Raw genomic sequence first — 25,603 nt, 5'->3', positions numbered from 1 at the left:
GGCACAAGAATGAGAATCATATTATCATATCCAAAAACAAAACAGAAATTTTACATCATGATTGTGTCTATGACAATGACATAATCCAGTGCATATGCAGTCATGGTGTGAATGGAATCATTATCCAAGTATCACAGGGGAATTTTATTGTTCTGTGAAGTTTTACAGAGAGTATTGCTGTTGACAGTGGATATACTACATGTTGACATGTTTGAAGTACTGTAGTGACACTATTTGCCATAACATACAACTGTTGCAAGCATAGACTTCTGTGTCTGTTCATGGTGAGTAATTATACTTTTATCATAAGTATATAAAATTAGCATTTTCTGCATATGTTGGTAAAGTTGTATATCCTGTACCTATGATTAAACAGGATACAGCAGACTTTATGGTTGTTATTGATTTTGATGAATGATATTAAATTAACAAGAATTTTTTATATTTGGTGATGAGTCACATTAAGTACAGGCGCAATTTGTAGAACACAAAAACCATATGTTCACTGATTAGAAACAAAGCGTAACATGTGACAGATATCATTGGGAAAGACTTTCTTTACATGATGATTCTTGTCACAGGAAACTAATTTACAAAGTCAGAGTCCCATATATTTTCCCCTTACAAATGTGTTTGTGATTTGAGAAAATTATTCACAATATCTTGCAGTACATTTTGCCATCATAATGCCACATTATAATAGTTGGGATCACCATTTGGTAGATTTTCAAGAGTGACATGCAAAGAAACCATTAAATGTTGCCATCCTCTGCTAGTGATGAGAATTTTGTGATAGTATTCACATCTAGCCAATCTGCTATGTATTCCTGCTGGTGTTATGAAATTTCTAACTACCAGCTATCATTTATATACAGTTTTCTTTGACAATTATCCTAACATTTACAGCATTTGGTTTGCTAAACTAACAGAAATACAAAGTAAATGTCACACTTTAGTAGACTGTGGTTCAGAGGCTGGGTAAAATGAAATGCATTTTGCTACCTCATTAATTTTGCCCTTACACAAGATGCAAAAAATATGACAGTAACAGTACCAACTGTAAATATAAGGTTATCCTTCTTCTTAAACATCATTTAGTTTATACTATTTATAATCAACATTTACTACAAAATGTAGTCTGCTTTCATAACTTAAACACTATATTTTAAAGAAGTCAATCATTAGAATTTTACTTACGTCAACTTTTTGTTACATTCTTTACACCTGAAACAATTGTTATGCCACACTGATCGTTCAGCTTTAATCTGTTCCATTTGAAATACTTGTTTTCCGCAGCTTCGGCAGTTGTTTGTCTTTTCAAGTGAGTCTGTTGCATTCTGTAACATATTTTGTATTAACTCATAACACTAAACATCCAAGAAATGTTTGATCTAAACTTTTAAAAACAACAACTTACAACAGCTGCCACATAAACCAGTTAATATGCTTCAAGTTGACCATAATAGTTTTTTTCCAGGTTAGGCTAATGATGTATATTAAAAGAGTTTCAGTAAATCAGATGGTATCATAAGAGTTACAGCCTACATCATGTAATTCATCGTCTCAATAAATATGGAGCCGAAATAACGTGACAAACCATAATAGTGCTATTTCGTAATACCTCTACAAATTCCTCACAAAATTGGAAAAGTTAAGCTAGAGATTATTGTTGTTTTCTATCTTTCTAAAAATGATAGATCTTAAAGATAACCTTCAAACAATAGATAATATTTGTTTGTTGAACATTGTTACAATCTAAATGGCTACAGAAAATGTACTACAATACTTTAAGTGCACCACAGCTGTCACAAAGAGCTGATAAAATGGTTCACTCAACTAACCTTTGTAACAAGGAATTATTACCAGGTGCATCACTCATCCTAATTAGGACAGTATTTTGTTACTATAATATATTAAATACATAACCAGAATAGTGTCTTTTTCTCATCTATCTTGAATGTTGAGCTGCACAAGACAATAGTATTTGCTGATGACATAAATGCTATAATGAATCTTGAGAAAAAGAGAATATTCAAGAAAAAATAAACACTGCTACTATCCAACTCAGTAACTGGTTCCACTTAAACCAACTAACTGTAAAACAGCATCATTACATTTTCAAATCTAAAATATGGAATCATATTCCAGCTTCTCTCCTGTTACAGTTATAATTGAGAAGAGAACTAGGCTTTCATGCAGAAATTTGTTTAAAAATTTTACCAATGTCCTCCATGTACATATTGTAATCATCACTACTCATTAAGAAACATGTAATTAGCAGTGACAACATGAAAAAAGAAAGAAACAGGTGTTCACAGTCACTATAAAAGATGGCAAGATAACATGCATTATCAAAAAGAAACCTCTTACATGGGGATAATACTATACAACAAGTAACATAATATCTGTCAAAGATATGTATACATAAAAAATCTAGAAGCAAGTAAATTCTCTATAGATCACAATACAGAAGCACATGCTTGTGGGTCAAGGTTGGGAAATGTAATTATTGTGATTGTTACAGTATACAGATCTCCACTTGGTAATTGGGCACATTTCATAAAAAAATTGTTGGTTTATTGTGCTGTCTGTCAGAGAGGAAGAAGAAATTATTAATTTGTGGTGATTTTAATGTAAACTTCTTTAATCTGAAAAAAGTGATTTAGTGGTGCCGTTAGCCACTTATGATTTGGTATGAGTCACAAATTTTTCTACTGTAATTTCCCAAGATAACAGTGCACTTATAGATATTGTATTCATACAGCAAGCAAATGATAAAGAAACACAAGCCTATCCTTTGGTAAATGGATTATCATCATGAGGCACAGTTAATCTCATTACATAACTTAGCTCCATGTACAGTTCATAAAAACACTCAAAGAAAACAGTGAGACTGATTAATGGCAAAACTACTGAATATTTTAAAGAAAGCTTAAAAATGTTGACTGGGGTGATGTTTGCAATGAGCTCAATGCAAACGCTAAATTCAACAAATCTATTGATAAACTGGTATCCATTTTTGTAAGTAGTTTTGAAAAAAAGTAATTAAAAGTAATAATAGGAAGTCATTAATGAGACTTTAGACTACTACAGGTATCAGAGTCTCTTCGACAAGAAAAACAGACATGTTCAAAATAGCCAGAATATGTAACTGTCCAGATGTTACTTCATATTATAAACAGTACAGTAACATATTAACAAAAGTTATAAAGAATCCTGAACTATCCACATCTTCTCTGAAACTGATCAATCAACAAAATAAAATCAGTATGGAATATTGTTAAAAGAGAAACATGGAAAGGAGCAGAAGCTCACATTATTTCTGTTAAAGAGAACAGAAGCATTGGAAAGGACAGTTAATATGTAGCAGATATTTTAGTATATTTTCTACATTTGTTTCGTTGATGCATTCCACATCATAACTTTTATTACGACAATCTGAGCAGTTCTCTTAGACTGTTCGCAGATGATGCTGTAATTTACCGTCTAGTAAGGTCATCCGAAGACCAGTATCAGTTGCAAAGCGATTTAGAAAAGATTGCTGTATGGTGTGTCAGGTGGCAGTTGACGCTAAATAACGAAAAGTGTGAGATGATCCACATGAGTTCCAAAAGAAATCCGTTGGAATTCGATTACTCGATAAATAGTACAATTCTCAAGGCTGTCAATTCAACTAAGTACCTGGGTGTTAAAATTATGAACAACTTCAGTTGGAAGGACCACATAGATAATATTGTGGGGAAGGCGAGTCAAAGGTTGCGTTTCATTGGCAGGACACTTAGAAGATGCAACAAGTCCACTAAACAGACAGCTTACACTACACTCGTTCGTCCTCTGTTACAATATTGCTGGGCGGTGTGGGATCCTTAGCAAGTGGGACTGACGGAGGACATCGAAAGGGTGCAAAAAAGGGCAGCTCGTTTTGTATTATCACGTAATAGGGGAGAGAGTGTGGCAGATATGATACACGAGTTGGGATGGAAGTCATTACAGCAAAGACGTTTTTCGTCACGGCGAGACCTTTTTACGAAATTTCAGTCACCAACTTTCTCTTCCGAATGCGAAAATATTTTGTTGAGCCCAACCTACATAGGTAGGAATGATCATCAAAATAAAATAAGAGAAATCAGAGCTCGAACAGAAAGGTTTAGGTGTTCGTTTTTCCCGCGCGCTGTTCGGGAGTGGAATAGTAGAGAGAGAGTATGATTGTGGTTCGATGAACCCTCTGCCAAGCACTTAAATGTGAATTGCAGAGTAGTCATGTAGATGTAGATGTATGATCTATGGAACAAGTAACTAACAAACAAACTAAAGTAAGAACATGCTTACGTCCACTCCTTTTACTTAATAAGTGAATATCTGAATGATGATGCATGAATGTTTTAATTCATAATTGATAAGTTAGGATGTGGATTTCAGATGTCCAATATCATAAAATATGTGGAGTTGTACATGATGTAATGGGAACATGAATCAATATAAGTAAATAATAACTTTCTTTTGTTACCTAATATTGTTATTACCTGATTGAACTGCTCCTGAACTTTTGATGCATCCACTGAACGAACATGTAGCACTGTCTTCTTACTTAACTGGTCAAACTTACTGAAACTTGATTTCTGTAAATAAACAGAGTGGGAATGAAGACAACATGTACATTTATTATCACTCTTTAATACAAGAGTCCCATGAAAAACAAATTAATCCAGCATCAACATGTTCTGTAGTTCTAGAAATCATAGCCTTACTTTTTTGTATGTTGCTTTCAATACAGAAAATTACCCATGAGTATAGATATGAGTTGACTATGCTCTGTCTTAAATGATAACAATGTTGCCTGCAGGGATTAGGACTTCCATCTCCTCTAAGAAACAGAGATACTAAACATAAAAGCTGCTCAAGTGCAAATACAATTAATGCTCAGAGGGTTCTGTACTAACTTTATTATTTATATAGATAGTTCATTCATACTGAGAATCAAGAATCTTATGATTATTGACTCTTATCAATACTGATAATGGCAAGATATTGGTCCCAGGTATTCCAAACCTTTTGAGAATGTTTTAATTTTACGTTTAACTTTTTTGTGTAATTTCGCATCTGCTATTGTAATTCCCGAGAACAAGGGGTCTTAACAGAAATAAGGATAAAAAATGACACTTGTAACTATCAAAATATGTGACATAAATGGCAATATCTTTTGCCTCCTTTGGCATAGAAGCTTAGATTTTTACACCAACAAGGGGTTATAGACCTTAGTATCTGTTATAAATTTGAAATTGATACTTCTACTCATTTCTGAGAAAATGGGTTCTTCACAGTCAGACAGACACACAGAGAATGAGGTGATTCTATAAGGGTTCCAGTTTCTACTGATTGAGGTACAGAACTCAATAAGATCACAGAAAATTAAATAACTATCACAAATGAATTAAATTCAATGTGCATGTGATATGGAAGATTAGAACACCATAGTAGGGGAAGGAAAAGGAGGCAGAGTTAAAACAAACTGAGTTCTAAAATAAATTCCAATCAGTAACATCAGATATTTTTTTCAAGAATCACAAGACAGCCAGGTATGCTTAGAAAATTTCTGGAGACCCAGAAAGAGAACCAGCTGAATTACATAATGTATACCAACAACGGAAATTCCTGAATGGAACAATACATAAAATGAAGGACAGACAACCATTCACATGTAGCTGACTAATGTGTGGCATACACAAACATGCAACAGAAAACAATATTTACACTAGCTTTCAAGTTCTTATCCTTCTCTAGCAGAAGTGCCCACATTCACTCATGTATGTTTGAATTATGTAATGGTGAGACAGAGATTCCAAAACCATACACCAGATTGTAAGACATAGCCAGGGGCAGATATAGATCCAAACCACAATTTATTGATGATTAAGAGTAGGCTAAACTTTAAGACATTCATCAGGAAGACACATTGTGTGAAGAAGTAGGTTATTGTGCTACTGAAGAATGAAGATTTGCATCTGCAGTTCTCTAAGGCTGTAGATAATGTGTAATGAATGTCACAGTAGGCAGTTCAGTCAAAGAGGAATAGGCATCTCTAAAAAGGGAATCACAGAAACTGGACAGACAAATATAGGCACAAGGAAAAAACTATGAAGCAATCTGTGGTAACAGAAGCAGTATGTTAATTAATCAAAGAGAGAAGGAAAAATAAATGTTCAGGAGAAGGAAAAATCCTTCTATATACCATTAAAGAATGAAATCAATAGGAATTGCAGGGAAACTAAAATAAAATGGCTGCAGCAGAAACAAGATGAAAAATGGTCATTGAAAGGACAGATTCAGCACATAAAAAACCCAAAATAACTTTCAATAAAATTACAAGCAAGGGTGTCAACATTAGGAGTGCAACAGGAAAACCACTGTTAAATACAGAAGAGAGAGCATATAGATGGAAAATGTACATTGAGGGCCTCTACATGGGGGAAAATGTATCTCATGATGTGACAGAAAAAGAAACAGATGTCTATTTGGAAGGCATGGGGGATCCAATATTAGAGAAAGAGATTGAGAGAACTTTTGAAGACTTGCAAACATACAAGACAGAATGGAGGTATAATATTACTATGGAATTTCTAAAATAATTGTAGGATGTAGCAATCATACTACTACTCAAGGTAAAGTGTCAAATCTATGACACATGAGGCATACCATAAGACATTAGTAAGATTATTGTTCCGACAATCCTGAAGACAGCAAGGACAGATAAATATGAGAACTACATCATACAATCAGATTTACACCTCATGCATGCATATTGCTGACAAGAATTTCATACAGAAGAATAGAGAAAAAAGTTGTCTTGTTAGATGATAATTAGTTTGAGTTTAGGAAAGGTAAAGACATCAGAAAAGCAGTTCTAACATTGTATTAAATAATGGGGGAAAGACTTAACAAAAATCAAGAAATTTTCATAGGATTTTCTGACCTTTAAAAAGCATTTGACAAATGAAATTATGCAAGATGTTTGAAATTTTCAGAAACAGAGATGTAAAATATAGCAAAAGATACATAATATGCAGAGTGAGTCAAAAAGGACATTACAACATTGGAATGTTATAGACATTTATTGAGATAACGTACAGAATCAGCAGATGTGTCATTTTGTAGCAAACAACCTCATGTTTGATTCATGTAGTGCATCAGTACCCCATTCTGCCACCAGGAGCACCAGCATAGTGCCATTTGGATGCTTTCACTGGTGTGAAGCTTGCTCACTGTGTGTGTGGATTTCATGAAACAAACTCTGCAACAACTGCCCACACTGAATACACTAAGGAACCTAAAAGCAGGTCTACAATTGTGGCTTCAAAGTTTGCTCTTAGCAAATTGAAAGTGTATGGCCTTCCTTCTTCATGGAGAGAACTGTCACTCAGATTGTGTATCTGGATATGCTTGAAAACTTTTTAATTCCACAGACTGATGAAGATGACTGAGATGTGATGGTTTACTACCAGTAAGTTGGTGCACTTCCTCATTTCCTCGTGGAAGTTCACCGTTTCCTTGATAAGTGCTTCCCAGGTATGGATACCTTGCACTCTAGACTTGACATCACTGAATTTCTTTATGTGGAGTTTCATTAAACACCGTGTGTATGTTCCTCACCTACCAAACAACTTAACCAATCTGAAAAACTGAATCTACACTGAAGCTGAACAAGTTATGTCCAATTTTCTGCAATGATTGTTGAAGTAATTGATTATTGGTAGGATGTTAGCCACATAACATGATAATCACATTGAGCCAAACTGACACTTGACACTTTATTTGAAACTTTATTCGGAGCAGCCAATATTTTGGAGGTGAAAGATATAGCTATTGAAATGGACTAGACTGTGCTGATCAACCTGCTTTATAACTGGATAGTGCAACATATCCTTCACCATGCTCTGACCACTCATACAAATGGAAATTAGTTTATCTTCGTAGCCATATTGTATGCTGCACACTGTCTGCAGATAAAATAGTATAAGACACAGTGGTTTTCACAAGTGGCTTTGCCCCCAGTGCCTTACATCAGGGGCAGGACTAGAGCGAGAGGTAGTAAGATGGGACACAAAAAGTTATGGCCAATGAGGATGGGGTTAGAAACAGGTTAAGTATTAAATGGACAAGGGTATTTTCTAGGATAGTTTATCAGTGGAATACTACTTTCATAGGTGTACCAGTAGTAAGAATGGTTAAGGGCCTATTTTTCAGTTTAGGGTACCAAAAGACAGTCCAAGCATTGGCAGATTGTGGGGTTCAAGTATTCCAATTCTGAATGATTCCATTTAATAATGGGTGCTCCTCCATAGCTGCTTAGGGTATGTGTGTGCAGTTTATTAGGAGCAGGATTTATTTTCACTGCAATGTTTTATCTATGTGTTGCATGACAAGTGCCAAAGTTAAGATATTATCAGTTGGTTTAACATGGAAAAGGGTTTTATGGATCTTTCAGAGACATGAAGAGTGACAATCAGGATGACAGCTTACTTTGCAAAAGATGAGCAAATAAAATGGCCTGGAGAGAAAATATCAAGGTTCCAGAAGGATGACGAGAGGCTATCTTGTTCCTGAATCCAAATCATGAACACATTGTCACTGAATAGGAACAGGATGATGAATTGAGGATTTCGAGTAACTAGGAAGGATTCATGTATGTGGCAGTTCAACGTGATACCATAGTAATGTATGAAGCAAGTGCTCAAAGTGGTGTTATGGATATGTCTGCTTACATTCCATCCAAATTTACTTATTACAGTATCAAAAATAAAGATCACAGCTTAAAAAGTCAAAATTTCTTGTATATTAATTACCAGAAGCCTGATTTCAAATATCACAGCAGTTACTTCAATATCAATGGATATCCAAAATCAAAAAAGCTTTCTCATAACCTTCAAATATAACAAACATTGATTTCAGTACTTGAAATGTGCTGTAACCATCTTATAGTCTGGATTCCATTGTAGGAGCAACATTAAACATACGAATAGACCATTTAATGCAGGACCATTTAATGCAGGACCATGACCTTGTGCACTCTACTTTCTGTACATGAGATATGAAATTATTTACATGAAAGGAATTTTTCACATAGTACCACATGACTATGTACTTCGAATATGGCGGGAGTAGGAGTAAGCAGTAGACTTGATTAAGAGTAACAATGATTACTGTGTGAGTGATGTTATGTTGTGAAGCATTGTGAAGGGAGTGGCAAAACAATGTGCACCTACATTGTGCCAGCTGTAGAAACAATGTCAGGGTTCCAGTTTGGCAGGTGGACTGGGTCGGGGGCTCTGTCACGTGAGCAGGGACAGGTGGCATGTGCATGAGCTAGCCATGTAATACACAGGTACCAGAGCTGGTCAGATGCAGCACACAATGGAGATGACATGGAGACATGAATTGGGAGGAGTGGACAGGACAGAGAGAGGGGTAACTATAGGACAGAAGGTGATGGGACAGTGGGTTCATGGAGTTTGACACCAGGAGTGTTCCGGTAGCAAAGCACATATTGCAAGTATAACTCCCATCTACATTGTTGAGAAAAGCTGCTGTTGGAGGGAAGGATGCAGATAGCACAAGTTGTGAAGCCAGCCATTGGAATCGAGTATATTGTACTCGATGACATGTTGTGCCACTGAATTGTCAACTTCGTTCTTGGCCATAGTTTGTTGGTGGCCATTCAGTCTGGTGGACAGCTGGTTTTTTTTTCATACCCACATAAAATGCCATGCAGTGACTGCAGTGCAGCTGGCATATGACATAGATGCTTCCTCAGGTGGCCTTACCTCTAATGGGATAGGATAAGCCACCCCTACTCCCAACCCCCAGCCACAGGGGCACTACCCCAGTGGAAGTCCCAGGTGCAAGACTTGTTTGATCCGCCCACCCAGCACAGACTACTCTGGTCAGGTCATAGGCTTAGCCTATTCCATTAGAAGCAGGGCCACCTGTGAAATCAGCCATATCATATACCAGTTTTTTGCACTGCATCTGATTTAGGCATAACCACCAACTATCTGTCCACCAGAATAATGGCCATTGCCAAATTGTGGCCAAGAACAAAACTGACTATCCAGTGGCACACTACGCCACTGAGCAAAACATACTCAAGTTCAATGTCTGCTTCACAATTCATATCATCTGGATTGCATCGCTCCAACACCAAGTAGTCTCAACTACACAGATGGGAGTTATCCTTGTAACACATCTTTCAGTCCTGTAACTCTTCTGGCCTCAATCTCCTAACCCACTGCCCCCATACTCTCTACCCAACAGTTTCCTGCCCTCTGTGCTGTTGACCTCCACCAATGTATTCCTCTAGGCTACATTCATCTGGTATCTGCATGTCACACCTACCAGCTCTCCCTCCTGCATTCCCATCTTGTACACTTGCCGCCCCTTCTGAGCTGCTAGCTACCGATCTCTAACTGGTCCTCTTGCTTCCTGCTTCTTTCTCATTTCAGCTGCTCCACCTGACATAACCCTCACTCTCTATTCACCTGACGAACTACAACCCCAGCATCCTGTGACCAGCCAGCACAATGTAGGTGCACAGGTGTGTGTATGCATGTGTGTGTGTGTGTGTGTGTGTGTGTGTGTGTGTGTGTGTGTGTGTGTGTGTGTGTGTGTGTGTTTGTGTGTGCACGCACACAGGTGTGTGTATAAAAATTGAAATTTACGTGAACAATAGAATCACAACTACAAACAGAAAAAGTTCAAATACCTACGGGGGTACTTAAAAGAAATGATAATCATTTTATTATAGATGGCATAAACTGTAAAAATCAGAGAGATGAGGTATAAGGGAATTTTTAGTTCCATTAGGAACAACAGACATCTGCATCTTAAGGGTCAAGAAGTGAGAACATGGGAAACATCAGGAAATATGCAACATAAAAGAAGAATAGCTAACATAAAGTAGTGTTTTTTGGAATGCTAAAACTAGAAGCATTACTATGTCAAAAGGATTGAAATTATCTAAACTACACTTTAATAACAACATTTCAGAAACATAAAATTACCTGTACACTAATTTTGATTTGATATTACTCTTAAATTTCACACATGCAGCAATGTAAACATACTCATTACTGTGACTGCTTTTATATAAGCAACAAGTATACGGAGACACATTTGAATTTATAACTTAATGTATAAAAAACAACAGAAGTGGTGGTCACAGATTTATAGCATTTTGTAACATGAAACTGGAATTAAGATTAAAATGGGTAACTTACAACAGATATATTTTCCTTTTCTGATTTCTTGCTCTTCTTTGTTTTCTTTTTCAATGAATCACCTTGCTCACTTTTTTTCTTCTTCACCACATTTTTGTCTGAAGAACTTGAGCTATGTGATTCTTTCACTTCCTGAAAATAAAATTATTCAGTCATAATTTGCAGTTCTGAAATATATACACTGAAGAGCCAAAGAAACTGGTATAGGCATGATTATTCAAATACAGAGATATGTAAACAGGCAGAATACAGCACTGTGGTTGGCAAGGCCTATATAAGACAACAAGTGTCTGGCACAGTTATTAGATTGGTTACTGTTGCTACAATGACAGGTTATTAAGATTTAATTGAGTTGAACGTAGTGTTATAGTCATCACATGAGCAATGTGTCACAGTATCTCCAAGGTAGCAATGAAATGGGGATTTTCCCATACTACCTTTCACAAGTGTACTATGAATATCAGGGATCCAGTAAAACATCAAATCTCCAACATCACTGTGGCCAGAAAAGATCCTGCAAGAACAGGGCCAATGATGATTGAAGAAAATCATTCAATGTGACAGAAGTGCAATCCTTCTGCAAATTGCTGCAGATTTCAATGCTGGACTATCGACAAGTGTCAGCATGCAAGTCATTCAATGAAACATCATCGATATGGGCTTTCAGAACTGAAGGCCCACTTTTTTACCCTTGATGTCTGCATGACACAAAGCTTTACACCTTGCCTGGGCCTGTCAACACTGACATTGGACTATTGATGACTATAAACATGTTGCCTGGTTGGTCACGTCTTGTTTCAAATTATATGGAGTGGATGGACATGTACAGATATGGAGACAACCTCATGAATACATGGACCCTTCCTGTCAGCAGAGGACTGTTCAAGCTGGTGGAGGCTCTGTAATGATATGGGGACTGTGTAGTTGGAGTGATAAGGGTCCCCTGATACATCTAGATATATGTAAGCATCCTGTCTGATCATCTGCATCCATTCATATCCATTATGCAAGGCATAGACTTGGTCAATTCCAGCATGACAATGTGACACCCCACATGTCCAGAATTACTAAAGAGTGGCTCTAGAAACACTCTTCTGAGTTTAAACACTTCTGCTGGCCATCAAACTCTCCAGACATGAACATTATTGAATATACCTGGGATGCCTTGCAACATGCTGTTCAGAAGAGATCTCTACTCTCTCTTACTCTTACAGATTTGTGGATAGCCCTGCAGGATTCATGATGTCAATTCCCTCCAGCACTAGTTCAGACATTAGTTGAGTCCATGCCACATCATGTTGTGGCACTTCTGTGTGCTTGCAGGGGCCCTACACAATATTAGATAGGTGTTCCAGTTTCTTTGCCTCTTCAGTGTATGATTGCTAGTACTCAAATCATACTCAGAAAATGTACATTGAAAGATATTAGAAATAATTTGAGGATAATGTGATGTAATACACTTTCTGGTGAAACTTCAGCACATGTGTGTGAAAGTTTAAAATCTTAAGTGTTTTCTATAAGGTAAAACAATTGTCTACCTTTTTTCTTAGTGCAATTCTCTAGGTAGACACAAATACAATTTCCTTAGGTCTCTAAATATGGAAATGTACAGAATAAATCTGGCTACTTACAGATATTCACAGATATATAAAGATATTCTTTTCTAGAATTTTTGAAAAAGCTATTCATTTAAGGCATGGTCCCTCTTTCTGTACTTTTAAATATCACAGTCTGGATTCTGTAATACTGTGCCAACAATTTATAGTGTATTCACATTGATTGATAACACTTGAAAAATACCCAAATTGTGAAAAATTATCATCTTGTATTTTTCGTGAAAAATCAATAATATATTTCTGTCACATAAGGATTTTTGTTGTATAAATAAAACATATTATTACTGTTTTTATTGATTCCTAAATAGAACAAAACATGAGATGCATGTTCCTTATGTACTTCCTGCAGAATGGACAAATACAAGAGAAAGGAACAATCATTTGTAAGATTTTATATGGATCAATCGTGGTTTATCAAAATGACATTAAATTTTATTTATTTGAAGAATGATGATTCATTCAAGGTTTCTTTCGACAGCAAATCAATATACTTGATTGAGTATGCAATATAGCACTCTCCTATCATGTCCAAATTCATGTGCACATCATCAACAGCCACTGTGAAACCAGTGGCCACTCATCACCATAAATGAATGCAGACATATTATCAAATTGACCAAAACTACTAAAATGCATGCACTCTTTTACTAATGGGAATATTAAGCATTTACACTCCAAATTCCCCTTTAAGAACATTACCCCAAACGAATTTTCAGTCTCTCTTTATGGTATTTGGCAGCTCACATGCAACCATTTTATGATTTCCTTTCCTCTGAACTCATAATTGTTTAAATAAGAACTTACTCCGCAGGGACTTCTCATTATTTAACATATATTTTGCAGGCAAATTTTCTTTTAGATTGTTGGTTTGCTCAAGAAAAGTAATCAATAATCAGGTTGTTAGTCTTAAGTCTTGACATGTTGGCATCTTGACGTGTTGAGTATTCTGCAAGATATTGGTATCACCCATGCACAGTGTTTTGACAATGTGATTTGTTGTCTTCATCGTGCACTACTTGAGACTGCTAATAGTGTGAAATGGGTCAACTACTTACACTTATTGCCTCCCACACTCCATGGTTAGTTCTGGGTATTCCATTCTCACTAGGAACATCCCGATATGTTCTGTCTTCAGTCTGCTGCACCTAGTCATGAGCTGGTGTTCTGCTTTTGGTTCAGTGTACCTGACAGCAATCCGATGTTCTGTTCTTGGTTCAGTGGACTGTTTCTCTGTTTAGGATTTGTTCTCCATGTCCACATTCTCTGTTCTTCTATTTGTTGAATTCCTTTGCTTCCACCATTTAGTTTAAGTAACTGAAGTGCAGAATTCCAGGTTTTGCTGAGTTGGTAGCCAATGTCATGATTCATGTGGTTTTTGAGCACCTTTATCTCTACTGACTCTCTTATAACACTGTACCAGTATCTGGGGTCTGTGTCAGAACCCTCATCTTTTCATAGTTCATGGAATGATAAAGTTCCTGACAATGCTCACTGAAAGCTGATGTAGTGGCCTGTCCCAGTTGGGCATGCCTTCAATGTTCTTGGCATCTGATGTCCATTGTCCTGGTTGTTTTTACAATGTGTGACATGCCACACTGGCAAGGAATATTATAAATTTCTGGTTTTTAAAAGTCCTAGTCATTTTTAACATTTCTAGTCCTATTTTTTAGTAGGTGAACAGAACACATACTTAATGTCTCAGTTCTTGAGAATCCTGCTGATCTTGGCAGATATAGATCCCGCATTGGCAGGTAAGCTGCACTCCTTCTTCACTTTGCTCTTCTTCTGTGTTATATGGCGAAAAGCCTTCTGAATATGTTTGATCATGTATCCATACATTCAGCCCCTGGGAAGTTACCCCATATTGCAGTTGGGAATGAAAAAAGCATAGTATGAATGGAGTAGCAATTGCTTGCTCACACTGTTTCTTAATTTATACAATAAGAAAAGTACACATGCTAGTTTACTACATAGATAATTGGTGTGTCCTTCCCATGAGAGCTTTTGGTCTATGATTAGTCCAAGTAATTTCACTGTTTTGTTTTCATGTTTAGTTACTTTGAGATTAAATATTATTTCTTCTGCTTTTGTTTGATTTATGCACAGCTGGTTAGCCTGACACCATTAATTAGCCATTTGCATCATTTCTCTATTTTTGTACAATACACTCTGTAAGTTCTCTCCTGTACTTTTTAATGTCATATCATCAGCTTATAGTGTGTTCTTACACGGTATGTAATTCGAGAAGTCATTAACATAGACAATGAACAGAAAAGGTCCAAGAGCCTTGGGGTATTCCTCTTTCTATTGGGAGTATTTCTGACCTCTGCTTATTTGAATACACAAGTTGTAATCTATTGCGTAGATAAGATTTGAATAGATGGAGTGCATCATCTTCAATGACATAGTATTTTAACTTTTTGATGAGTATGTCATGTGACACTGAGTCAAATGCTTTACTTAGGTCAGTAAGTGTTCCAGACATTGATACCCTTTTTTCATACCCTTCATAAACATTGCTCACCAAAGTTTCTACTGCTTTTACAGTTGATAGTTATGACCTGAAGCCAAACTGTTGTTCATTTAAAATTTTGTTAGTTTCAAAATCCCTGTATATCTGCTTATGCACACAATTTTCTACAAACTTGGATATGATTGGTACTATTGAAATGGGTCTGTAGTTATTTGGGAGGTTTCTTTCGCCTTTTTTATGAGTCAGATCACGTTCAATGAAGTCGCAGGTCCAAGATGTACTTAGAGAAGGGTTGAATCGCCTGGGCATGTCTGCAGGGTCAAAAGTTGTCAACAACGTCGTCCTGTCGCTTGCAAAATGTGTGGGAATCAACGCGCCAAGGAAATGGTGGTTTCATTGACGCCCTGTATGCCACCTACCTAGGGCTTTTCGTGTCGATTCTGAGCGGTGGGTGTCTGAAATATTTTGCTCTGCCACACATAACAAAACGGTGTGACTTCAACGCTGGGAGTCGCGGTTATTGAACCCCATCACAAAGGTGTCAAAAGAAGGGTTGAAATGTAGCTAAGAAGGGGTGTGATGACTTTCCCATCATGTGACACGTCCACGATGGCGTTGGACAGAATTTTGGTGAGATTCAGCGCCAATGTGACATCACTAACCCACTTTACATTTCACACGAACTTCTGAGCTGTAGCCTATTTTTCGCGTGTGTCGACACGTTGCTGTTTGAACTGTCGCCAAGCTCGAGGGTGACGTCGCAGGGGAGCCACGCTTCTGCACGATTACAGAGGAAAGGTGTAGGCACCTTTGAGCCAAATTTCAAACTTATGCGTCGCAATAGGAAATTCGGTGATACTTTACTGCGCAGTGTAGAACCGCTTTTCAGGGCAGGAACTATGCATTATTCGGCCCCTTACGTATCCACCGCACATATATTTCACAGGTAAAATTAGGTAAAATCAGCTCGCACAGTTGAGTACAAGTATTCGCACTTCCCAAGCTTTATCTGTGAATGGAACAGGAAGAAACCGTGGTACAATAAAAAGTACTCTCCCCCACGCACATCACAGCTATTCGCAGAGTATAGATACAGAATACTTTCGAGAGAAGTGCGAAACATGTAAATCCCTCCACCCATTTACTGTTGAAAATCAAGGAGCATGCTTTAAATAAACCTTCATCAAATTTGCATAAATTTCTTCTGGAGATAAATCATACGGAACTTACAATTTTATGATTGTACTTCATCCATTTGAGCGAATCATGCACAACAAGACGACTTTAAAAAGCAATATAATCAAAATTATTCTGTATGTCAAACCGACACTGCATTTACAGTGTGCAACATAATTAAAATAAATCACTGGTGTATTTGTAATCTCTGTGCCAGTCTAATAAATTTTTACTTAGCACTCTTAAATTCAATTACTCTTCTATCCCATTAAAAAGCCACTTATTGTTACTTATTTAACAAAACTGCTAATTCATTGCTAATTGCTCCTGATGACTAAAACTATTTAATGAAATCTTCCAGTGGAATCGTTAAAGGACAGTTCTTGGCCGACTTACTTAAAAATTGCAGAAAATTCTTGACAGTCTTACTTCTGAATTTTGACATTACTCTCATAAACGTTCGAAAAGACAAATATTTTAAAGATATATGGTATATATACATAAAATTATACATTTATGTGAAGACAAGTCGTAGTTTAACGTTGTTGCCAAAAATCTCGATAAGTTTGTGACCGATTTACTTCAAATATTTACATGATGCTGTTATAAACATACACACGGGCATACAATTTACTTCAAATTTTGACACGATAACCAGATAAATTTTCGAACGGGCATAGGCTACACATTTTTAAGTGTACATGATACATATATACGGTATATACCCTACACAGGGGAAAAGTTTGTAGCAAAAATCTCGGAGTGTTCTTGGTCTGTTTACTTCAAATTTTTAACGATACTCTAATAAACGTTCAGGACGAGGTAGGCTACATATTTTTAATATACAGGATGTTACGAAAAGGTACGGCCAAACTTTCAGGAAACATTCCTCACACACAAAGAAAGAAAATATGTTATGTTTACATGTGTCCGGAAACGCTTACTTTCCATGTTAGAGCTCATTTTATTACTTCTCTTCAAATCACATCATGGAATGGAAATACACAGCAACAGAACGTACCAGCGTGACTTCAAGCACTTAGTTACAGGAAATATTCAAAATGTCCTCTGTTAGCGAGGATACATGCATCCACCCTCCGTCGCATGGAATTTCTGATGAGCTGATGCAGCCCTGAAGAATAGCGTATTGTATCACAGCCGTCCACAACATTTGGCACCGGGGTTGCGTAGACAAGAGCTTTCAAATGCCCCCATAAATGAAAGTCAAGAGGGTTGAGGTCAGGAGAGCGTGGAGGCCATGGAATTGGTCCGCCTTTACCAATCCATCGGTCATCGAATCTGTTGTTGAGTTGTTGAGAAGCGTACGAACACTTCGACTGAAATGTGCAGGAGCTCCATCGTGCATGAACCACATGTTGTGTCGTACTTGTAAAGGCACATGTTCTAGCAGCACAGGTATATCCCGTATGAAATCATGATAACGAGCTTCATTGGGCGTAGGTGGACGAAACTAAAATGAGCTCTAACATGGAAATTAATCGTTTCCGGACACATGTCCACATAACATCTTTTCTTTATTTGTGTGTGAGGAATGTTTCCAGAAAGTGTGGCCGTACTTTCTTGTAACACCCTGTATATGGCACCGTATGTAATACATAAAGGGGAAACACTGTTAGCAAAAATCTCAAAATGTTCTCAACCAATTTACTTCAGCTTTTTGCTCGATACCCTAATGAATGTTCGGACGGACGTAGGCTTGATATTTTCATGGTATATAAATTAACTGCCAAAATAATTAGTACACTCTGAAAGACGAAACTGATTTTGATACGATGACGACTTAGGGGATAAAAGGTGTACTGATATGGTTTCAAGGTCGTCCGCCAACAGATAACCAAAGTGCCATGTGTGTCTACCCTTCAATAGGGAATGCTCACATACAGAAGGCGCAGTGTGCTGCAGAATTGTGAAGCAAGCAGGTTACCATGCCGTGGGGATGCACTCGTGATTCATGTAGCTAACTGAGCGAGTTTGAAAGGGGTCAAATTGTGGCCTTCCGAGTGGTGGGATGGTCCTTCCGTAGAACTAAGTTGGACGTGCTGCGTCACTTGTGCAACGATTCTGGCATCAATGGCCACGCGAACTTTCTCACACCCCTAGACGAGGTTCTGGACTTCAACGCAGCACAGGCGCGCGACAGGATCGTCGTGTTGTAAGGGCAACAGTGGCAGATCGTACAGCTACTGTAGCACAGATAAAGAGGGCTTTTGAGTCAAGACGGGTAACACGAATTGTTGCGAACTGGTTATTATCAGTGGGGCTACGTTCACGTACGCCTCTAGCCCTTCTTAGACTCACGCCACAGCATCGACGCGCAGGACTCTACTAGTGCCGTCAAATGATCAATTGGAAGATGGAAAAGAGCACCGTGGTCTTCAGCGATGAAAGCAGATACTGCCTGCAGACAAGTGATGGTCGTTTGTGCGTACGACGTAGACCTGGTGAGCACTGTCTCGTAGAGTGCATTCGTCCAAGATATACAGACGCGATAAGCTACGTCTCTCGTTCACCTTTGGTGTTTCTGGAGGGAACGCTAGCGAGCACTCGGTATGTGCGGAATGTTGTTAGATCCGTTCTTTTGCTGTTCTTGTAATAGAAAGGTGACATGTTGTTCCAACAGGATATTGCTCACCCACACTCTGTGCGTGAAACACAATGTGCTCTGCTAGACTTGGAGCAGCTTCCCTTGCCACCATGATCTCCAGACTTAGCTCCAATGTGGCACATTTGGGATATGATAGGACGAGAAGTGACTCGTCAACCAACAGCTCTTACAGAACTACGAGAACAGGTCGAGCAGGCGTGGCATAACGTAAGCCAGGACAGTATTTGCTATCTGTGTGATCGACTGGATGCCAGAGTCGATATCTGGCACTTCAGAACCGCTTGTGCGTTTGATCTGTAAATGTAATCATTTCATGTACTCCAAATGCACTGTTGCAGCAATAAATCATGAGTGGATTGGAAACTTCTAAAAGGCTGTAGACTACTATTTTTTTTCTCTGATGAACTTTCAGATCGACGTAGCAGAATTTCAAATCGTTTTACGATGTTCTAACAAATATTTAGACAGACATTTTCTGTAGATATAGTATTTAAATATATGTAACATACAGATATATATTTTATATATAATTGGGAAATGTTGTTAGCAAAAATATCGAAAAGTTGTTGATGGTTTTACTTCAAATTGTTACACAATACTCTACTAACATTCAGACGGACACAGGCTATATTTTTTTTAAACAACAATTAAGAGTTTCCTGTTAAAACCGACTGCGAGAAAGAAAATTCTGTGCTGTGAAAATATGCGGTTTCGTTGTTCTTCTCGCAGTCAGTTTTACCTTAAATATCAGGGCACTGAAACCATTGGACCAATTGTTTCTTCCATACATATTGTTTCTCCTGCCCGCGGTTCGTGGTCTTGCGGTAGCGTTCTTGCTTCCCGCGCATGGAGTCCCGGGTTCGATTCCCGGCGGGGACAGGAATTTTCTCTGCCTCGAGATGACTGGGTGTCGCAAGTCGCAGTAGTGGCATTAAAGAACTTTTGGAGCGGCGGCCGAACCACCCCGCGCATTGGTGTCATTATCGTTATTATTTCTTTTGGAAGATAATTTTAAACAAAAATTGTATACACAACAGTGTGCTGTTTTAAGAGGAAAGAAGAATGTTGTACTTATGGCTTATCGACTTATGTCTAGAGTGCTACTGTGGAATCTGAATCATCAGAAACTTTTCAGTCTTACCCGTTCACAGATTAAAACTATGAGAAATATTGTTATTGAAGCTACTATCCTCACAGATTCTCCTGTACCCCTTATATTAATGATCTAAACCGATTTACCCATTCATTTAAATTGACTTCATTTCCCAATACCGGCCGATGTGGCCGAGCGGTTAGGTTAGGTTAATTGCCGGCACGGTAGCTCAGCGTGTTCGGTGAGAGGGTTAACTGCCCTCTGTAATAAAATAAACTGAGTTAACCGATCAACGACGAACCAGGTGTCTTACGACGTCCGCCCCGAGCAGATGCACCGAACGAAATCGAACATGGCACGGTAGCTCAGCGTTTTCGGCCAGAGAGCTGGTTGGCCTCTGTAATAAAATAAAATAAAAAAAAAACCTGAGTGGAAGGATCAACGAAAACGAACGTGACCGGATGTCATGTGACGTCCGCAACGACCAAACACATCGATTTAAAAAAACTGTTCTAGGCGCTTCAGTCTGGAACTGCGCGACCGCTATGATCCGGTCGCAGGTTCGAATCCTGCCTCGGGCATGGATGTGTGTGATGTCCTTAGGTTAGTTAGGTTTAAGTAGTTTTCAGTTCTAGGGGGCTGATGATCTCAGATGTAAAGTTGCATAGTGCTCAGAGCCATTTGAATCATCACCCCCCCTCCCCAATAGAGGTTTCGTCTGCAATAACAAAGTCAATGCTGAAGGACAGATAGAGGAGGAGGGGGCAGAAAATGGACAGAGAGAGGGAGGAGAAGGGAACTCCGATGCATATGTAACAGTTACGAAGCATTGCCGGGTTCGTTAGTGCAATACTCGTTGTTATCTGGACGACTTATTAAATCTGCAGACAGGAAGAGAAACCATCAAATAATATGGAAACATTAATAAAAATAAAATTATTGCTGCAGGCTGTATGTCTTGACGTACGTAGGACGTTGCTCCAGAACATTCACCTCAGAGATCACGCGGCCTGCCCACGATATTAATAGAAGTTGCCTTACAGCACTTCTCACGTGTCTGACCCACCCAGTGCTTGCCGCATTTACTCCTGTAGCAGAATTCTGATAAAACGTTTCCAAACGTACAGCGAGTATAAACGGACAAATTGTCCGAGCGTAATGTCTCTCAACCTTCAGAGATATTAACATCTTGTTCTTTATTCCGATACATGACGCCACTTCTCCAGCATTCTTGACAGTGGGAGCGTAAGTACCTGTCAAGTTCGAGAAAGAGCTATCATGTAACACATACACCAACACCAATACAACGAAACACTACACCTGAAGACATTCTATAGTTAAAGAAGACTGCCCACACAGTCAATTACATACTACGTGGTTATACCTTAAGTGCAGCTACTCACAGAAGACCAGTGTGGGCTGCATTTGTCGTATGACGACGAAACCTGGTAGATCTGCTAATGCGTTAATACCGAACCGGTTTACGCTGGAAAAAAATAATTCCAATTCTGGGCACCAGGAACTGTACACTGCTTGTATGACGGTATGAGATCGATGGTGTCATTTGACAAGGCATAACAGTGAACAGCATGGCTATCGAGAAGAGACTGTGCGCTCTTAGTGAAACTGTTTTATGTGAACGGCAGCAACTACAGTGCTACCTTGAGAGACTTCAGCCGACTGAAAGGCTTTATGTTATTAAATGGCTAAAAGAGGATGATAATGAAATTTGAAAACACGGGTGAGCTTTTTGTGGCACCTGGAAGAGGAGGGCGACTTATACTGATGGAAGTTATTGCCGAGTTTACTGTTGCTGTAACTGAGTATGCAGTATGTGCCTCAGGTACAGTTGGCGCGCATGCAGTTTCAAGAGAATTGGCAACTGAAACGTCACGATCCGCAGCAATGTTCTGAATTTGCTTTTTGGTTTTGGGGCAGGGGGGAGGGGGAGGGAGGGGGGAGGGAGCGGCTCGGATTGAAGTTGATGATATGTGGCTGGGCAATATTCTATGGAGTGACGAGACTCATTTTATACCATACCGTGCAGTGCAGTGAATACACAGAACTGCGTAATGTAGGGCACTATTGAATCGCGTGTTGTGCACGAAGAGCCATTGCATTTCCCATATGTGACTGTGTGGTGTGGATTCATAAGCACCTTTATTCTCGACCCATTCTTCTTTGAAGAGAATACGTCTACAGGGCCTGTCAGCTCTACCGTGGCGTCTACACGGCCGGCGGCTGTGGTCGAGCTTTTCTAGGCGCTTCAGTCTGGAACCGCGCAGCCGCTACGGTCGCAGGTTCGAATCCTGCCTCGGGCATGGATGTGTGTGATGTCCTTAGGTTAGTTAGGTTTAAGTAGTTCTAAGTTGTAGGGGACTGATGACCTCCGATGTTAAGTGCCATAATGCTCAGAGCCATTTGAACCATTTAAACGTCTACACGTTATCAAGGAGGACGAGGAGGAGGGAATTAGTCGACAGAGAGGTCATTAGAAACGGAGCACAAGCTCGGATCGGGAAAGAAAGGGAAAGGAAATCAGCCGTGCCCTTCCTAAGGAACCGTCCCGGCATTTGCTTGAATCGATTTAGAGAAGTCATGGAATAAAATGAATCAGGATGGCCGGACGCGGGTTTGAACCGTCATCTTCCCGGATGCGAGTCCTGAGTGCTAACCACTGCGCCACTTCGCTCGGTTACACGTTATCGAGACCTTCTTGTACAGCATGTGATTCCTGCTTTGGAAGAACGTAACTGTGTGGAAACCGCTGTTTACATGCAAAATGGTGCAACATCTCATGACGCCCGCCTAGTGAAGGTCTGTTTAATGCGACCTTCCATGAACATGTTATTTCCAAATGTTTTCCAGATGCGTGACCTGCAAGCTCACCTGATCTGGATCCATGTGACTTTTCGCACTGGGGATACCTAAAAGAATTCATTTACCAGGGACACGTTCGGCCTCTACCTGATCTGAGGGCTAGGAACACATGGTTCAAATGGCTCTGTGCACTATGGGACTTAACTTCTGAGGTCATCAGCCCCCTAGAACTTAAAACTACTTAAACCTAACTAACCTAAGGACATCACACACATCCATGTTCCAGGCAGGAGTAGAACCTGCGACCGTGGCGATCGCGCGGTTCCAGGTTGCAGCGCCTAGAACCGCTCGGCCACCAGGGCCGGCTAGGAACACATTGCTAAGATTCCATCGGAACCGCTGCGAGTTAGTGTTGGTCACGTCGTCTTACGGATGGACCACATTGTCGACGTTGCCGGTGCTCATATTGAACAAATAGTATAAACGGCGCTTAATAATAAAGTCAACATTATGCATTTCTCACTTGTTTGAACTTTTCTGCTCATGTCCTGCTCCTAATCCATTACAATGGAAACATTTCTATGGCATTCACAGCAAAAGGATTGCACCTATTGGCCAAAATTGTAACTAATTATTTTTCCAGCGTAAATCCGTTTCACATTAACGCATTAGCATATGTACCAAGTTTCGCTGCCATATTATAATTACACCCCACAGTTTACCTCTGTCAGCAGCTGCATTTTAATCATAACCACCCAGTACCAATACCGAATACGTTTAGGTCTGCCATCAACCAAATAGGGACATGCTGCTAAATTACAGAAATACATGAACTAGCCCATCATCAGATCAGCATAGTCCGTAGGTGATTTCATGTAGTCTTCATATAAGGGCCACAATGATGTAATCAAAGAGAAGAAATATCATTTTATATATCAGAAGAGAGCAAACAAAACATGAAACTTCAGCGTCGAAAGGATGACATCTCTAGGGATTGGAATCTCTCCAAAGTAAATGGCGTGCAATACAGCGCAACATGTCGTCGTATAATTATAAATTCTGCAGTCACTTTGGCATAGCTTCATGATAACGTGACAAACTACGAAGATAATGTCTGTCTTGGTTCAGGCCTAATCTGTTACGAATCAGCTCTCCCAGCCAATTTAAGTGTTGTTTTGGAATTTTTTTTTCCGCGTTCATCTCCTTGAATGCTCGCCCTGGGTTAAATTTCACCTTGACAATGCAGTTTTCAAGACATACTTGGTTCAATTTTTACTATGCCAGACAGCATTCTGGAATAGACATGAAAACAATTCATCAGTCCATTTACATGATCAAATGTTAAGTTCTGTAACAATGAAAAAAGAACAGTACTATATATGGCATTAAAGCTTTTAAAACTTAACTGTTCTCCACACTGAGGAGTATTAAGCAGTGACATTTGATGCGTTATTTTTGTTGATATAAATGGTGTTTGTTTTAACTTGCAAGAACTAAATATTTCGAAAAATACGGATGGTACGAAAAAATGTTCCATATGAAACGTTAATATTTTCAAAGGGGACACACGTTTGTGCTAAAGCTGTTCACCCCTTGCAACAATGGGGATCAACTTTTTGTTTCCAAATGGTACCCGCCCTTCCCACCAAAAAAATTCCCTTTTTACTGAAGAGTTGGAGTTAACACCAAGAAATACCAATCGTTTACCCGAAACTATTTTTTTCATTTGTGGCATGCTGCTGTAATCGACAAAATTTAAATTTTCCGGTGTTTGCAATTAAGAACCGACTCATTTGATTCAACATACACTTGGAATAAAAATTTAAACTTTTTATTCTAAACAGTTGATATTTTTGCTAAAAATTTAATTTACACTACTAGCAATTAAAAATTGCTACACCACGAAGATGACGTGCTACAGACGCGAAATTTAACCGACAGGAAGAAGATGCTGTGATATGCAAATGACTCGCTTTTCAGAGCATTCACACAAGGTTAGCGCCGGTGGCGACGCCTACAACGTGCTGACATGAGGAAAGTTTCCAACCGATTTCTCATACACAAATAGCAGTTGACCGGCGTAGCAGGGTGAAACGTTGTTGTGATGCCTCGTGTGAGGAAGAGAAATGCGTACCATCATGTTTCCGACTTTGATAAACGTCGGATTGTAGCCTATCGCGATTGTGGTTTATCATATCGCGACACTGCTGCTCGCTTTGGTCGAGATCCAATGACTGTTAGCAGAATATGGAATCGGTGGGTTCAGGAGTGTAATATGGAACGCCGTGCTGGATCCCAACGGCCTCGTATCACTAACAGTCGACATGAAAGGCATCTTATCCGCATGGCTGTAACGAATGGTGCAGCCACGTCACGATCCCTGAGTCAACAAATGGGGACTTTTGCAAGACAACAACCATCTGCACGAACAGTTCGACGACGTTTGCAGCAGCATGGACTATCAGCTTGGAGACCATGGCTGCGGTTACCCTTGACTCTGCATCACAGACAGCAGCGTTTGCGATGGTG

General features: G+C 39.0%; 1 protein-coding gene across 10 annotated transcripts in view; it reads right to left on the bottom strand.

The window, feature by feature from the left end:
- Nucleotides 1-25,603, bottom strand: part of LOC126297573 (LIM domain and actin-binding protein 1) — a 194,643-nt gene that overhangs the window by 111,160 nt on the left and 57,880 nt on the right. For all 10 annotated transcript variants that reach the window (XM_049988534.1, XM_049988528.1, XM_049988531.1 and 7 more), the window contains exons 3-5: nt 11,271-11,402; nt 4,524-4,619; nt 1,198-1,337 (exon numbers count right to left, since the gene is read on the bottom strand). In XM_049988534.1, coding sequence (XP_049844491.1) covers nt 1,198-1,337; nt 4,524-4,619; nt 11,271-11,402 — 368 coding nt within the window. The remainder of the gene's footprint in view (nt 1-1,197; nt 1,338-4,523; nt 4,620-11,270; nt 11,403-25,603) is intronic.

The sequence above is a fragment of the Schistocerca gregaria genome, chromosome X (assembly GCF_023897955.1).
Source record: "Schistocerca gregaria isolate iqSchGreg1 chromosome X, iqSchGreg1.2, whole genome shotgun sequence".
In the NCBI taxonomy this organism is placed as follows: Eukaryota; Metazoa; Arthropoda; class Insecta; order Orthoptera; family Acrididae; genus Schistocerca; species Schistocerca gregaria.
Note: the sequence above shows the minus strand (reverse complement) of the source record. Positions and strands in the feature narration are given on the sequence as shown.